Consider the following 17,183-nt stretch of genomic DNA (forward strand, 5'->3'; position numbering starts at 1 on the left):
AACAAAAAGCTGATTAAAACATGAATAATCAATATTAAACAAGGGCATAATTTTTTCCATTTTATAATGACCTCAAATCAGTGGCTATGCTAAATTTGCCTAGCCATTGACATTTTTGTCCCTTCTCCTCTCTTTCTCCCTTTCTACTTGCTTGTAGTATAAACCTTCAGCCAGCTTACACACTCTCTGAAAATAGGAAATCTATTATTCTATCTGTAATTAAAATAAGAAACCAAACAATCAGGCAGTGATTCACCATCTTGTCTTGTGGCTGCCCCAAACTACAGATTCAGTTTCTAAGTCCTTATTAAGTGTGTCTTCCTACGAAATTGAATTTGTCAGCCTCCTTCTTTGAACTCTCAGCTTCCATGGTCTTTGGGGAGATGAGATATTGCTATGTTTTCCTGCAGTATAGCAGCTATTCATAGATGAAATCATAGCACACAGCAGCCACAAACTCTTGAAATCAAGGGACCCTCTTGTTTCAGGTTCCTGAGTAGATGGAAATACAGGCATGTACCATGCATGACTACAAAAAACATTTAAAAGAGTAGGCTGAAAATGATGCCTCTTCATGCCCAGTATACCACTACTACAATCAGCATTTGATAAAGTCATCACACTAAGGATATATATATATAACCAATAAATTCATAGAGGGTCTTTGCCACTGAATGATCCAAGAACAAAGGCCAAATGACCCTACACAGCATACATTATAGTCACATCCTCAAAAGAAAAAAATTCCATCGAAACAAAAGTAAATTAAACAAAAATAAGAGACAGTTTCATAAGATGAAAAGGAACCAGCAGAACGATTCTGGAAGCATGCAAAAACAGTGTTAAAAATATCATACTAATTATCTAAAATGGATCTTAATCAAAATGAAATATGTGAAATACCAGATAAAGGATTTAAAATATTAATTTTAAAGACTCTCAATGAGATCCAAGAGAAAGGTAAAAGCCAATACAAAAAACAGTCAGAAAATTAATTCAGGATATGACTGACAAATTTACCAAAGAGATAGGTATGTTTTTTTTAAAAAAACCCAAACACCAAACAAAACTTTTAGAAATGAAACATTCCTTGAAGGAATTACAAAATATAGTCAAAAACTTTAACAACAGACCAAGCAGAAGAAATAAAATTCTCAGAGCTTGAATACAGGTTTTTTGAGTAAATACAGTCAGAAAGAAAGAATGAAGAATTTTAAAAATGAACAAAGACTTTGAGAAATAAGAGATTATGTAAAATGCCTAAACCTATGAGTCAAAGGTATTAATGAGATAGAAGAAAAGCAAAAACTCTGGAAAGCCTATTTGAGGAAGTAATTGAGGAAAATATTCTTAAAGTCTTGCTGAAGATTAGACATCCAGATACAAGAGACTCACAGAACTCCAAAAAAAATACATTGTAAGGACTTCACCAAGTTATATAGTCATCAGACTATCTAGAGACAGCGTGGAGGAAAATATCTTAAGATTAGCATGAGAGTGTCTAATTATGTATAAAGAAAATTCCATCAGACTAACAGTGGACTTCTGGCTTATAACAGAAACCTTATAAGCCAGAAGAGACTGAAGTCCTATTTTTAGATTTCTAAAGAAAAAACTGTTAACCATGAATTTTGTATTCTATTAGAATTAAGCTTCATAAGTGAAGAAGAAATAGTCTTTCCCAGACAAGAAAATGCTAAGGGAATTCATTACCACTAGACAAATCTTACAAGAAATGCTAAGGGAGTTCTAAACATAGAAATTAAAGATACTAGTCATCATAAAAACAAATGACAGTATAAAACTCACAGGTCTTATAAAACAATTACATAAATGAGACTGCAAAGCAACAAGACAAAAAAAATTATAACAGGAACAAAAACTCACATGTCAATGAATATAAGTGGATTAAATGCTCCATTTAAAAGATAGAGATTGGCAGAATGGATTAAAAAAAAATCCAGCCATACACTGCTTACAAAAACCCCACCTAACTGGTAAAGACACGTATAGACTAAAGATAAAAGGATGGAAAAAGATATTCCAAACTAATAGAAACCAAAAGTGGGCAGAAGCACCTATACTTACATAAGATAAAACAGACTTTAAATTGACAATAATAAAAAGAGGACAAATAAGGTTATTATAAAATGATAAAAAGATCAATTAAACAAGAAGATATAGCAATCCTAAAATATATACACCCAACACTGGAACATATATATTCATAGAACGAATAGTGCTAAACCTAAGAAAACAGATAGGATGCAATATATACAATAATAGTAGGATACTTCAACATGTCACTGACAGCACTATACAGATCACTGAGACAGAAAATCAACAAATAAACACTGGACTTAAATTGGACGTTAGGACAAATGAACCTGGCAGACATTTATAGGACATTCTACCAAACAACCACAGAATATACACTCTTCTCAGGAGTGCATGAAACATTCTCCAGGACAGACCATACATTAAGCCACAACATTAGTCTCAGAAAATTAAAAAAAAATCAAAATCATGTCTAACAGCTTCTTTTTTTTTATTATTGCATTTTAGGTTTTGGGGTACATGTGCAGAACATGCAAGATAGTTGCATAGGTACACACATGGCAGTGTGTTTTGCTGCCTTTAACAGCTTCTTAAATGACAGTAGAATAAAACTAGAAATGAATTGTAAGGGAAACTCTTAAACTACACAAATATATAAAAATTAACCTGCTCCTGAATGATCTTTGAGTTAATGACAAAATGGATACAAAAATTCAAAAAAAATTGAAATTAGTGAAAATAGAGACATAAAATAACAAAACTTCTGAGATATAGCAAAAAGGAGTGCTAAGAGGGAAGGTTATAACCTGAAATTCCTACATAAATAATTGATCACAAATGAACAACATAATACTGCACCTCAAGGAACTAGAAAAACAAGAACGAGCCAAATCCAAAGCTATCAGAATAAAATAAATAATGGGGATTAGAGCAGAACTAAATGAAATAGAGACCAAAAAAAAAAAATTCAAAGAATCAACCAAATGAAAAGTTATTCTTTTAAATGATTAACCAAGTTGATCAATCACTAGCTAGACTAAACAAGAAAAGAAGAATATTCAAATATGCAGAATAGCAAATGAAAAAGGAGACATTACTACTGAAACCACAGAAATACAGAAGATAATCAGTGATTACTATAAACATCCTTAAGTGCACAAACCAGAAAACCAAGAAAAAATGAATACATTCCTGGAAACATACCTCCTCCCAAGATTGAACCAGGAAGAAATAGAAATACTGAAAAGACAAATAAAAAGTAGTGACATTAAAATCAGTAATAAAAAAAATCTCCCAAAAAATAAAAGCTCTCAGGACAAGATTGATTCATAGCTGAATTCTATAAGATGCACAAAGAAGAAGTGGTACCAATCCTGCTAAAACTGTTCCAAAAATCGAGGAGGAGGAGGAAATCCTTCCTAACTCATTCTATGAATTCAGTATAAACCTGATACCAAAGCCAGGAAAGGACGCAACAGAAAAGGAATACTGCAGACCAATATCCCTGATGAACATAGATGCAAAAATCTGTAACAAAATATTAGCAAACTGAATCCAACAGCACATCTAAAAGATAGTACAACATAATCATGTGGGTTTCATTCCAGGAATGCAAGGATGGTTCAACAACTGCAAACCAATAGATTTGATTTACCACATAAACAGAATTAAAAACAAAAAAGCATAAAATGATCTTAGATACAGAAAAGCATTTGATAACATTCAACATCCTTTCATGACAAAAACCCTTAACAAACTAGGCATAGAAGGAACATATCTCAAATTATTAAAGGCCATATATGACAAATCCACAGCCAATGGAATGGGGAAAAGCATTCCCTCTAATAACTGGAACATGACTAGGATGCCCACTTTCACCACTCCTATTCAACATAATACTTCAGGTACTGTCTCGAGCAATCAGGCAAGAGAAAGAAGTAAAAGGCATCCAAATTTGAAAATATAAAGTCAAATTTTCTCTGTGTGCTTATGATATAATCTTATACCCAGAAAACTCTAAAAACTTCTCTCAAAGACTCCTAGATTTAATAAATGACTTCAGTAAAGATTTAGGATATAAAATCAATGTACAAAAATTGGGAACATTTCTACATGTCGATAATAAATGGAAGATAAAATCAAAATGTCAATCCCATTTACAATAGCTACAAACAAAAAACCAAGGAGGTAAATGATCTCTACAAGAGAAACTTTGAAACACTGATGAAAAAAGAACTGTAAGACAAAAACAAATGGAGAAACATCCTATGCTCATGGACTAGAAGAACCAATATAATTAAAATAATCACATTGCCCAAAGCAAGCTATAGCTTTAATGCAAATCCTATCAGAATACCAATGTCATTTTTCACAGAATTAAAAAAATCATAAAATTGATATGGAACCAAAGGAGAGTCTAAATAGCCAAAGCAATCCTAAGCAAAAAGAGCAAAGCTGGAGGCATCATATTACCTCACTTCAAATTATATTACAAGGCTATTGTAATCAAAACTGCATGGATGATATAAAAATAGACACATAAATCAATAAAACAGAAAAGAGAACCCAGAAATAATGCCACCTACAGACAGCCAACTGATCTTCAACAATCTGACAATAACATACACTAGGGAAAGAACTCTGTATTCAATAAATGGTACTGGGAAAATGTGATGGCAATTTTCAGAAGAATGAAACTGGACCCATACCTCTTACCATATATAAAAATTAACTCAAGATGAAATAAATACTTAAATGTAAGATATGAAACTATAAAAATCCTAGAAGAAAACGAATATGGTTTGGATTTGTGTCCCTTTCCAAATCTCATGTTGAATTGTAGTCCCCAATATTGGACAAGATGCCAGGTGGGAGGTGACTGGATCATGAGGGTGGACTTCCCTCTTGCTGTTCTTGTGATAGTGAGTTCTCACAGACTTTGTCATTTAAAAGTGTATAACAGCCCCCCCCCCCCGCCGCCGCCACCCTCCAACTCTCTCTTCCTCCTTCTCTGGCCATGTAAGATGTGCCTGCTTCCCCCTTTGCCTTCTGCCATGATTGTAAATTTCTGGAGACCTCCTAGCCATGCTTCCTGTACAGCCCATGTAACTGTGAGACAATTAAACCTCTTTTCTTTATAAATGACACAGTCTCAGGTAGTTCTTTGTAGCAACGTGAGAATGGACTAATCGAGAAAATCTAGGAAAAACTCTTCTGAACACTGTCCAAGGCAAAGAATTAATGATTAATACCTGAAAAGCACAGACAACAAAAACAAAAACAAAAGACAAAGTTTCAGCACAGTAAAAGAAATAATCAACAGAGTGAACAGACAACCTACAGAATGGGAGAAAATATATGCAAACTATGTATCTTAGAAGGGACTAATACCCAGAATTAACAATGAACTCAAACACCTCAACAAGAAAAAAATATACAATTCCATTAAAAGGTTGGCAAGTGATATGAGCAAATATTTTTCAAAAGAAGACACACAAATGGCCAACAGGCATATAAAAATGCTAAACATCACTAATCATCAGAGAAATGCACATCAAACCCACAATGAGATACCATATTACACCAATCAAAATGGCTATCATTAAGTAAAAAAAAAACACACACACACAGATACTGATGAGGACGTTGGGGAAAAGAAAACACTTATATACTATATAAGAGTTTGGTGGGAATGTAAATTAGTACAACCTCTGGAAAACAGTGTACAGATTTCCCAAGAATGAAAACTAGAACTACCATTCTATCCAGCAAGCTCACTATTGAGTATCTACTCAAAGAAAAAGAAATCAATATATTAAAGAAAACCTGCACTTGCATGTTTATTGAAGTACTATTCATAATAGCAATGTCATGGAATCCACCCAAATGTCCATTAATGGATGATTAAAAAATATGTTACACACACAAACACACATACATCATGGAATACTACTCAGCCATCGAAAAGAAAGAAATAATGTCTTTTGCTGCAACATAGCTGGAACTGGAGGTCATTATCCTAACTGATATTACTTAGAAAGTTGAAGACCACAGGCTCTCACTTATAAGTGGGAGTAAACAATGTATACACATGGACATAGACAGTGGAATAACAGGCACTGGAGACTCAGAAAGTTGGGATGGTAAAAGGAGGGTGAGGGATGAGAAATTATCTTGTACTCTGTTTGGGTGATAGCTACACTAGAAGTCCAGACTTCACCACTATGCAATATATTCATATACAAAACTACACTTGTTCCCACTGAATCTATAAAAATAAAAATAAATAAATATAAATAAAGAAAGAGAAAAACCAAAGAGTTGGCACTTAATAACAAGTATAAGAAATGTACAGACATGCAACTCGAGAGCTTAAAATATCTTGTCACTGTCATAAGTGGTATCAACTTTGATGATGCAAATTGTTTTCCAAAACAATTCACTTGAAAGTGAAAGACAAAAGATTTAAAAATATATGTACCCAAGTTTTCTTTCTATACTATTTTCTGAAAAGGAGCTAAAAGTTTCACTAGTATTTTAGAGATGATGCTTCCTTCTGTGTGTTGTCTACAACTAAAAGAAAAGCATTCCAGATGTGGTAGTTACTAAGAGAAGAATGGGTCTTATTTTAATACATGCAGTATGATAAGTATTTATGTTAATTTTGTATACAACATTCAAAGAAAATGTTAGGATATCCCTTGTCATAAACTGTGAATTTCAGTTTCAGGGTTTTATGCATTTTTTTGTTTATGAATGTTGAAACATTCTAGCATCTAATACTGCTGACTCCACTTTTTTTTTAAATTCTGATTGCACATCCCTGGGCTTCTAACAGAATGCCAAGGAGAAATGGAAAAAAGGGTGTTTAATGAATTGCAAGACCATGACTTAGAAATGGGATTAAGTCTGTGCTGATGAACAAAAGCAAAGGAAGTCTCTACATCAATGGTATGTGATTATGGCAGGCATAAACACTAACCATTATCAATTGCCCACATGTTTCCAAGGATTGGTCCTGTTTGTCTCCAGCGAATCCTGGTGTTCCGGGTTAGTGCTGCGTTAGGAAGGGGAATTGTTATTCGGTTCCACCTGCAAGAAATTTAGCACAAAATCATCTTCACAACTATGTTCATATCTTTTGAATCTATTTTACATGCTTTTCATGTTCTAGTTTCTGTGTGCTTGGAAAAGCACTAAAGTTTATAAGTAGACTCTTTAAATTCACTTGTGGAATTTGCTTATATCTTTAAAACAGATACACAGCTTGTAAAAATATCCACAGCATTCCAGAGTAGTGGATTTGTTATTTTATATTATTTTGAATAGTTTTTAAGTTTTAATTTATTGTTAGAGACGGTCTTGTTCTGTTGTCCAGGCTGGAGTGCAGTGGCACAATCATACCTCACTGCAGCCTTAAAATCCTGGGCTCAAGCTATGCTCCTGCCTCAGCCTCCTGAGTAGCTAGGACTACAGAAGCCTACTACCACACCTAGCTAATTTTTAATTTTTGTAGAGACAGGGTCTCACTATGTTGCCCACACTGGTCTCAAACTTCTGGCCTCAAGAAATCCCTCCACCTTGGCCTCCCAAAGTTCTGGGATTACAGGTGTAAGTCACTATGTTTAGCCAATTTGTTTTTAATAGTGGGTGATATTTAGTTTTTAGATATTCTTTTTAGAAATTTTTAAATCAATACTCAGAGCTTAGATATATCTTATGCTAGGCATCTTTGCAGAGATGTGCTAATTAGCATCAATTAGTTTTTATTTTTTGCTCTCCCTTGCCCTACACACATTTAAAGAGGGGATAACAAAGAAAACAATTCCCAACTTAGTGTTGCCATTCTTGCAAATGTTTTTACTATGCCCATACGCTTATTGTGTAATGTGGCAAGTATTTTATATAATCAACTTTAATCCTCATCATAGCCCCCAATGAGGTATATTATATCCTTAATTACATGGAAAAAAGTAGAAAGTTAGAGACAGTAAATATCTTTTTTTTTAATTTTTTATTTTTTTATTGCATTTTAGGTTTTGGGGTACATGTGCAGAGCATGCAATACAGTTGCATAGGTACACACATGGCAGTGTGTTTTGTTTGCTTTCTCCCCTTCACCCACATTTGACATTTCTCCCCAGGCTATCCCTCCCCACCTCCCCCTCCCACTGGCCCTCCCCTTTTCCCCCCAATAGACCCCAGTGTTTAGTACTCCCCTCTCTGTGTTCATGTGTTCTCATTTTTCATCACCCGCCTATCTTTACACAGATATTTCGTGCAGTCCAAAATATAAGCCAAGTACATAAAGAATGAGTGGCCTTACAAATTGTAATTGTAATACTACATTGATTTAACCAAAGATATTATCTTTTTTTCTTTTTTTCACAAGAACACTTTAGGTCTGGTTTCTTACATATTATGACAAAAACGCTAGTCTCAGGATTACTCATTGATTTTTATTCTGCAACATGGATTCAAGTTTTTCACTATTTCAGAGAGAATATACTCACCCACTGTAGTTTTCAGAGGAGTAGACAGTGCTGTGGGGGAGGTGAGGTCCAGCACAGATCTCAGGTAAGCATTCAGTGTGGAGGAGGGACCAGGAACGCCCATGGTTGGTAGAAAACTCCAAGCTGACACTAATAAAACCAGAAAAAGCACACAAAAAAGGGGGTAAAGATAACAAATAAAATGAAATTTTCAGCTCTGGTTAAGTACTTTAAACATCTGTAAAAACAATGTGAAATTTTTAAAAGATGCTGTTTCCTAAATGATTGTTTTCTCTTTCACTGAAGTTTGACCAGCTTTCAAAGGGCAGTTAAATTACGGCTATAAACAAACTATGTTTTAAAGACAACAAATGGTAACTTGAGTTTGTGCTCCTGAGTTTGATAGGTGACAAGACAATTACCACGTCTCACACTGTCACTTCATCCTGTGAATGTGAGACCCACCAAATTCTTAGAAAAAATAGGAGCAACACTTGGCAAGTGAAACTGAGAAGTCATAGCTCCTGAAGTGCTAATTGATTTCCATGCTTATTATTAGGGGGTCAGCAGCAGACAGGAGGTCAAGCTTTTTTTCAGTTTTTTTTTCTCTCTTAGCAATCTGTTGTAATGGATGGCTGCCACACAATGTGCAAACGACTCTGATACCTAAGATCAAGCTCTTAGAATGAAGCCATTCCTACTTGAAATCTAGCCAATCATAACCCTCATATTAATTGAATTGCTTTTCTTTTGGGAAAAGTGTGTTATTTCATCAATAAGTATTTTACTTAAAATCCAGTTAAACTCTACTTAGAAACTACCTCTTATTTAATAGCCAAATCTGCAAGCTCATTTTTAGTTTTGTACACTTACAAAATAGGGTTTCCTACCTGTTACCAGGCTGATGCGTTCCACATCCCAGATTGATGGAAAACTGTATCATGTGAGACATTGTAGAAGGGAGAACAGGCAAGACATGGAAAAAGTCTACAGCCCAGACATTCCTATTATGTCCTTGATGGTTCTTTTGCCGTAGACAAAATTTGGTAGCAGGAGTCTGAAGTTCAGGATTGATGACTACAGAAACCAAAGATGGAACCTTTAAAACAAAGGAGACCTGAATCACTCATAATCCTTTCTATGCCAGTCCATGTAAATTCTCCTAGATTTGACCTAGTAAACACTATGTACATAACTGCCATTTATGAAGCACCAGGAAATGTCCTTTATGTTCTATTTGTTATTTCATGAAGAAAATGCTATCTTCAAGGGGCATTTGATTTAGTGACTCAGAATTCCTCCTGTGCAGGAGGTGAGGGTCTCTGTGTGTGTTTGATCAGGCTCTCCCTGCTTGAAGATAAACTGAGGTCGGTTTTTAAGAGTTATCTAAGCATGTGTATCCAATTTATTTAATTAGCACGAGAAAGGCAACTTGACATTTATATGTTCTCATCAGTCCTTTTTGAAAGTGGATTGGTATCGTGTTCAGGGCTTTCCAAACTAGTATTGTGAAAATAGGACAGAAAAAAATCAGAGCCAATGAGTCAATGCATTATAACCTACAAAACCGATTTGATATGAGGCATGAAGTTGACCAAGGCAGGTTTAATTCTACCTTGCCACTGCTGGAAACGTAGTCCTTTATGAAATCCAAATGGTATAACTTGAGTTACCTTTGCACGTGAAATGTGCTGGATAGTCACATTGGTTGTTTAACATTCTAACCTTGATGTTTGTTTTGTTTTTCCAACTGAAACCCTGAGATGCTATATGTTAGCTGTGTTTAAGCTTTTTAAAGTACTTAGGGTACCATCAGTGTGAAGAAAAGGCTAACTAATAATGTGTATGTGGGTGTGGCCTTAGCACAAACAAATCTACTTTTACAAAAAGATAGTTTCACACCTTATGAATATGTCACATAATTTGAAGATGTTTGCAAATAACCAGAGCTAACACCTGTACTATATACAAAGGGCAAAGAAAAAAGGCCAACCTCAGGCAGTAGCTCTAATTAGAAAAGAAAAAAGCAAAGGTAATTATAACCTGTGCTTCTCCAGTGTCTTCTACCTAGGAAATCTCAAAATGCTGGATGAATACTCATTATGACTGACAGTAAGTCTGTAGAGCTGCATAATTAGAGCTACCTTTAGGGCCTTTTTGGGGACAAGAATAACTGTCAGAGGGTTGGGTTCTCCCTTACTGTTTCTGATGGACTGTAATTCATTCTTCCTGATAAGACCTCATTTTTCATTTGTGTCAGGAAAAAAATATAAATGTTAAAATGTCCATTTCACTTTTAAAGAAATCTGGCGACTTCCTGGGCTGCCAGAACAGAGATGTATCTTCTGTATCTAGAGTAGCCTTTGTGGTTTTGACTCAGGCTTGTCCAGGGTGGTCTGAGGTGGTCTATCTGCCACATAGATTGGCATGTGTACCTTATATGAGGAATAGGAAAGGGTATCCAGTGCAACGTGCTCTTTCCTTCCTTCAATTTTTGCATACAGGATTATGTCATTTTCATGAGAATTTCCAGGGTCACAAATTCCTCCTGCACAAAACAAAAATTTTAAGTTGTTAGTACCAACTCGTATCCATAACATATCAAACATAAATTTCAGAATAAAAAATCATTATAGTACCCAGATGTCACTTAAGAATAACCCTAAACAAAGGTAAACAGACACAAGGAAATAATTTATAACAATAGCTCAAGTAGGCCACACTGAAGATCAAAGAGTTGACATTTGTGAAGGCCAAAGTAGCTATTTGCTTCATGAGATTACTCAAATAATTGTCTACTTTGAGCAGCAACTACATGTCCAAGTTCTTTTTGTTTTTTGAGCTGGAACATTGCCCTGTTGCCCAGGCTGGAGTGCAATGGCATGATCTCAGCTCACTGCAACCTCTACCTCCTGGGTTCAAACAATTCTTCTGCCTCAGCATCCCAAGTAGCTGGGATTACAGGCAACTGTCACCACGCCCAGCTAATTTTTGTATTTTTAGTAGAGATGGGGGTTTCACCATGTTGGCCAGGCTGGTCTCAAACTCCTGATCTCACAATCTGCCCACCTCAGCCTCCCAAAGTGCTGGGATTACAGGCATGAGCCAACATGCCTGGCCTACACGTCCATGTTCTAACTTGTATTAAAAAGATGTGCTCTGCTTTTAATAAACTGTTATTTTCTTAATTTGAGGTTTTTATGACCAAAGTTCAGAACCTATTGGTTATGGTTTTAAAACAAGAGTGATGACTCCCTGCATCAAGGAATTCTGAAGTAGTATTACTCAAAGTGTTGCACATAGTATCTTTACTCTTTTAGCACATTATTTGTATTTTAAATGCAATTCATTTTACATTTTTCATTTTTATATTTGGTATCTTATTTGATTGTTAGAAGGTACACAGAGTGTTTTATTCTCTCTTACTCTACTTTATAGTCATGAAAAACAGTACTCCATTGGAGCTGAAAAGCAATTAAGATCATCCTGACGATGGCGCTGAATGACAGAGTTAGTTACATGGTCTTAGCTTCTTACTTGAAACTGGGCACTTAATGTCTTACTTAGCTGGGCACTTGAAGCTAAGATCATGTAACTAGTGGAAGAGCCAGGGGTACATGTACTTTCATAGGATGTCTATGCACTGGGTAGGAGTAGAGAAGTTCTCAATGACCAAGGAAAATCTTGGGGATTCATGTGCAAAATGTGTCCCACAGTGGAACACAATGCATCAGGCTATCATAGCTCTGGAACCCCTGCTAGTAAAATTACTGGGTGATATATATCTTTTCTGATACCATAAATATTAACTATTCCCTTGTGCTTAGCAGTTAAATTTTCATCGTCTACTGATGAGAATTATCATTTGTTCATAAGCCTCTTCTGCGCTTAGAGCATGAGTCAATCTCCAAGATGTCAGCTCTGGGTTAACAAAATTCATTTTCTGAATCTATAAACCTGAGACCTGTACAGCTGACTGCAGTAACCTCATTAAGGTTACCTATGAGGCCCATTCTGATTGGCCAGGTGTCTTCTTTATATGACACATCTTATTTCATCTTCCAAAATGCAACAACTTTTGATAATCTAACAATTTAAATAACACATTATTTATATTTTATTTTTAAGATACACTACTGGAATTATGTTGCACAAATATTCTTGACTAAATTATCCTATGTGAACTCTAAAATTATTAGGCACATCTGAGTATACATCAGTTGGAAGCAACCCAAGAAGTTGGCTTGATGGCAGGAAAGCCAGCATCTGACTTGAAAACTAAGCTCCTTTAAGGCAAATTGGAGAAGACTGTAGGAATCTGGGAATAAGCCTGTTACTAGAGTTTCTAGCTGAACCAGAGAAGGAGAGAGTTTAGCACACATTCTCATTTCATTGGTGTGTTCCTAGAAAAGCCCAGTTTATGGTAGTAGTGAGTTACAGGGTGAAGCCATGGGGAACTGACCTCCATATTTGGTCTGAAAAGTTTTACAAGTACATTGAATTTTCCGGCTCATGATTTTATGTTTGAGTCACTTGTGAGAAAACTGCCCAATAATTTTATTCCCAAGGAAATTTGGGGGGTTTTGGTTTGACAAAAGAGTTAATGTTGCAAATGGTGGTTGGTACTGTATCAGGGTTTCTTTGAGAGCCAGACTCCTGGAGTATTATTAATAATGACAGGGTAAAAATGCCTACTTTTCATTAGGTACTTACTATGAACTATGTAAAATCAAGTACAAGCATTATCTCTTTTCATCCCCTAACAACATTTTCAGGTAAGAATTAATATAGATTCATTTTGCTGATAGTGAAAGGAGGCCAAGAAAGGTTATATAATGTGCCCATAGTCCCAAAGTAAAGCATGTCTTTAATGTTATTCTATTTGACTTCAAACCTTTACTACAACTCAATAGGTAAGTCTTGGAGGATGGTTTTTGTGAAGCATTGAAATCTGGCATGCTAACTATGTTAGGCACACATAATGTGACATATAATAAATATTTACTGGATTAGGTAATTTGAGCTGAGAATGGAGAGGTCAGGTATGGTGACAATGTATACCCCATCCTAAAAATGTTTACTATTCAAGCTGTAGAGAAAAATCTTATGATTTTGACATTTATATAATATATTCAAGCATTTCCTTTAACACTTCAGTGTTAGGATAAATACAGCTACTAATGCCATTTTAATTGATGGCCTCTGGAGAAAAGATCCATGTGACAATGAAATTTCCTATTAGAAAACACAACTTTTTTCTTTTCTTTTTTTTGGGGGGGTCAGAGTTTCACTCTTGTTGCCCGGGCTGGAGTGAAATGGCATGATCTCAGCTCACCACAACTCCGCCTCTTGGGTTCAAGCAATTCTCCTGCCTCAGCCTCCTGAGTAGCTGGGATTGAAGGTGTGTGCCACCACACCTGACTAATTTTGTTATTTTTAGTAGAGATGGGGTTTCTCCATGTTGGTCAGGCTGGTCTTGAACTTCTGACCTCAGGTGATCCGCCCACACTCACCCTCCCAGAGTGCTGGGATTAGAGACATGAGCCACCGTGCCCAACCAAAAACACAACTTTTAAATTGAGGATATATATATATATATATATATATTATGAGGATTTATAATTATATATTAAGAATTTACCAAAAAAGGACAAAAAAACGTGAACAATTACAGGCAGTGCAGGTTTAGTGCACCATACCAAATGACATAGGCACTGAACTATCAGTTTTCTCTAATTTCATTAATCTGTTTGCTGTAACTTCTCTCTGCTCTCTTAAGAACAGTTCATGAACTGCATCTGCCCTTCAGAGATAACTGAAACACACATGGGAGTCACACCCAGCCCAGAATGGCAGAAGAAAAAAGGAGCCAAGACTTTAAAATGATGACAGATTTTATCTGAAAGATTCTTCCGGGAGCAATTTATAGTTCTGTGAAGTTTCAATGACAGCAGCTTCTTCAGGGAGATGTGGATTCTTCTTCAGCTTCATAGCCCTTGGCATCTTGTGGAAAGGCGTGACTCAGAGGCATCTTGTACAGAAATTAAGATTCAAGAAGATTTCAACAAAAACAAATGAGGCAGTCAGTCTTAAAATATTTTAAATATTGTTTTAAGTCATTTTTGAAGAATAATTATTGGCAGTAAACTGTGTTGTGCTGCCATGATTGCAGTAAAAGTTCAGAGAAAAGGGTACAATGTGAGCTAAAAGAGCTGGGCACATAGAAGATGCCTAGTAAATATTTGTTGGAGGAATGATAAACAAATACATGAACTAGTGATGTCTGCTAGGTTATTTTTTGTCTAATTCACTGTGTTCTGGCCCTAAGAACAGTGCTCTCTACTGGTCCTCAATAAATTTGTATTGAATACATGAATATATGAATAAAGGAAAAAGATGTTGAAATGAACTTTGGAAGCTGAGCAAATGTTCCAGAAATGTGCTCACAGCAGACTCATATGAACTAAGGGCAGAACATATAGTCAGGGGCTCAGAGGGAGAGGGTGTGATCTAATCCAGATTAATTATCAGTATGATTTTCCTAAGGTACCATATTTAGTAAGGGGCTACTTATAACCATCTCTTCCTAAATCTCTTTCCATATGGCTTTATTGCCCATCAGCCAACTAAGTTTTAAAATCTTTTCTATAGGTTTAGTCCTATTCTATCTAACCTACCCTACCCTATCCTATTCTATCATAACCTACTCTACCCTTACCCTACCCTATGCCACCCTACCGTATCGTATCCTAAAAACACCTTCCCTGGGTGCTGCTGTTTCCTCAAAATCTAGCCGCCTTTCTTTTCTTCTCTCTGGTGATAAAACTCTTCAAGTAGCAGTCCTCCTCTTTTAGTGATACATTTTTCTTTTTCTTTTGAACTCCATGTATTATACTTTGGCTTTCCAGGCACCACATTATTGGGAAAACTCTCTCCAAAGTCACTGGTGGTCTCTCAGCCCTTATCCTGGTTGATCTCTCTCTCTCTCTGTGGCATTCCTACGCTGTTGATCATTTCAGTGCCATCCCAGCCTGAACCATCTTCTTTCCTCCTTTAGCCTCCAATGACACCTTCTGGCCACCTTTGTTTATGTTCTTTCTCAGTCTCCTTTATTACTATTTTTCTCTCTACCTATACCTAGATGAGGGTTCTCCCTAAGAATTGTTTGTCTTATGCTACCTTCTGCTTGGAAGAACACAGCAGCTCTAGTGGTTCCAGTTATCACCTGCACATGGATGATTTTCAAATCCGATTCAAATCCTGAGTAGAATTTCTCCTTTCATAGGGCATTCCAGAAACCTGATCGTAACATAAGTAACATCAAAATATTCTTTTACACACTTACTGGTTTATACATATATTTCTTTTCTAAATCTAGCAACCCTATCCTAACTGATCTCTTGTCCTGTAATTTCTGATTATTTCAATCTTCCTTCATACTCCTATAAGAATTACCTTTCTAAAACACAGGAGATAATGTAATACTGAACTAACAGGAATTGTCTGATAGCTCCATATTACCTAGAGAAAGAAAATCCAAACTCCTTAGTTGGAATTCAAGAAAATCACTACTCTGGCTCCAATTTACTTTTCCAGTTCCATTTTACACAATTCCATTTATCTATATTGGGAAAATCACCCAGCCCCAAACGTATCACATACCTTTATTCTTGTGCCTTTTTGTTTCATAATGGCTTAGCTTGGATTTCTCTTACTTAAATTTAAATCATGCCCATACTCCAGGGGTGAGTTCAAATGCCGTCTCCTTCATGCAGCTTTACTCTAATCCCTCCGCTGCTATTACTCATGGCTTCCTTTATACTTCCATAGCATTTCATTCCATTAAAGCAGGCTGCATTTACCTTACAGTCAGATGTTGCTTGTGGTTGGTGACTCTAATTAATTTTTATATCATTAACAACAGAGATATGCTGAGTCCAAATATTTATTTGGCACTGCTTTGAGTGCTCTGCATATATTGACTCATTTGACCAGGAACTCTGTGATTCAGGTGACATTATTCTCCCTGCTTGTATTCTCCATATATCCTAGCTCAAGGCTCTATATTGAATAGGCATTCCTTAATATTTTAATTGATGCAAGATGCTTTTACTTGGGATAATATACTTCTCTAGGCTCTTTCAAATCAATTCCCTATCATAGTCAACACAGTTTTAATTCATTGATTAATAATATGCTTTGTTCCAGAAAAAAAATCAAAGATTACCTAACCGCTTCTATAAAGACAATTATATGAAGGAACTTACAAAATGATGTCTTAGGCTCATGGAAATCACCAAATATGGTTAATTTGCTATAATAAAATAAAAATATAGTATGAAATATATTGTGTCAAAAATGGGGAACAAGGAGAAAACTCAAATTAGATGGCATACTAAATGTTTATTACAACTTTTTTCGAGGAGGGCTTAAGGTTTCCAGGAATCCCTTTTGAAAAAATGAGAGCCAGTTTGAATTCTAATAATAGGAAGAAAATGAGCTCTGAGCCTTTAAATATACAAACCATTTCAGAGTCAAGATGAGGTTACCCTTAAATGTGAGATTACATTACTTTATTTCATATGCACAATTTCTCTGTTATCAAACAGATGATTATGGAAAATGAGTTAACAT

General features: G+C 35.6%; 1 protein-coding gene across 7 annotated transcripts in view; it reads right to left on the reverse strand.

The window, feature by feature from the left end:
• RELN (reelin) overlaps nt 1-17,183 on the reverse strand; it is a 559,409-nt gene that overhangs the window by 181,287 nt on the left and 360,939 nt on the right. For all 7 annotated transcript variants that reach the window (XM_002751683.6, XM_002751684.6, XM_078343077.1 and 4 more), the window contains 4 exons: nt 10,985-11,097; nt 9,440-9,648; nt 8,571-8,699; nt 7,040-7,149 (listed from right to left, as the gene is read on the reverse strand). In XM_002751683.6, the coding sequence (XP_002751729.4) occupies nt 7,040-7,149; nt 8,571-8,699; nt 9,440-9,648; nt 10,985-11,097 (561 nt within the window). The remainder of the gene's footprint in view (nt 1-7,039; nt 7,150-8,570; nt 8,700-9,439; nt 9,649-10,984; nt 11,098-17,183) is intronic.

The sequence above is a fragment of the Callithrix jacchus genome, chromosome 11, assembly GCF_049354715.1.
Source record: "Callithrix jacchus isolate 240 chromosome 11, calJac240_pri, whole genome shotgun sequence".
Lineage (NCBI taxonomy): Eukaryota > Metazoa > Chordata > Mammalia > Primates > Cebidae > Callithrix > Callithrix jacchus.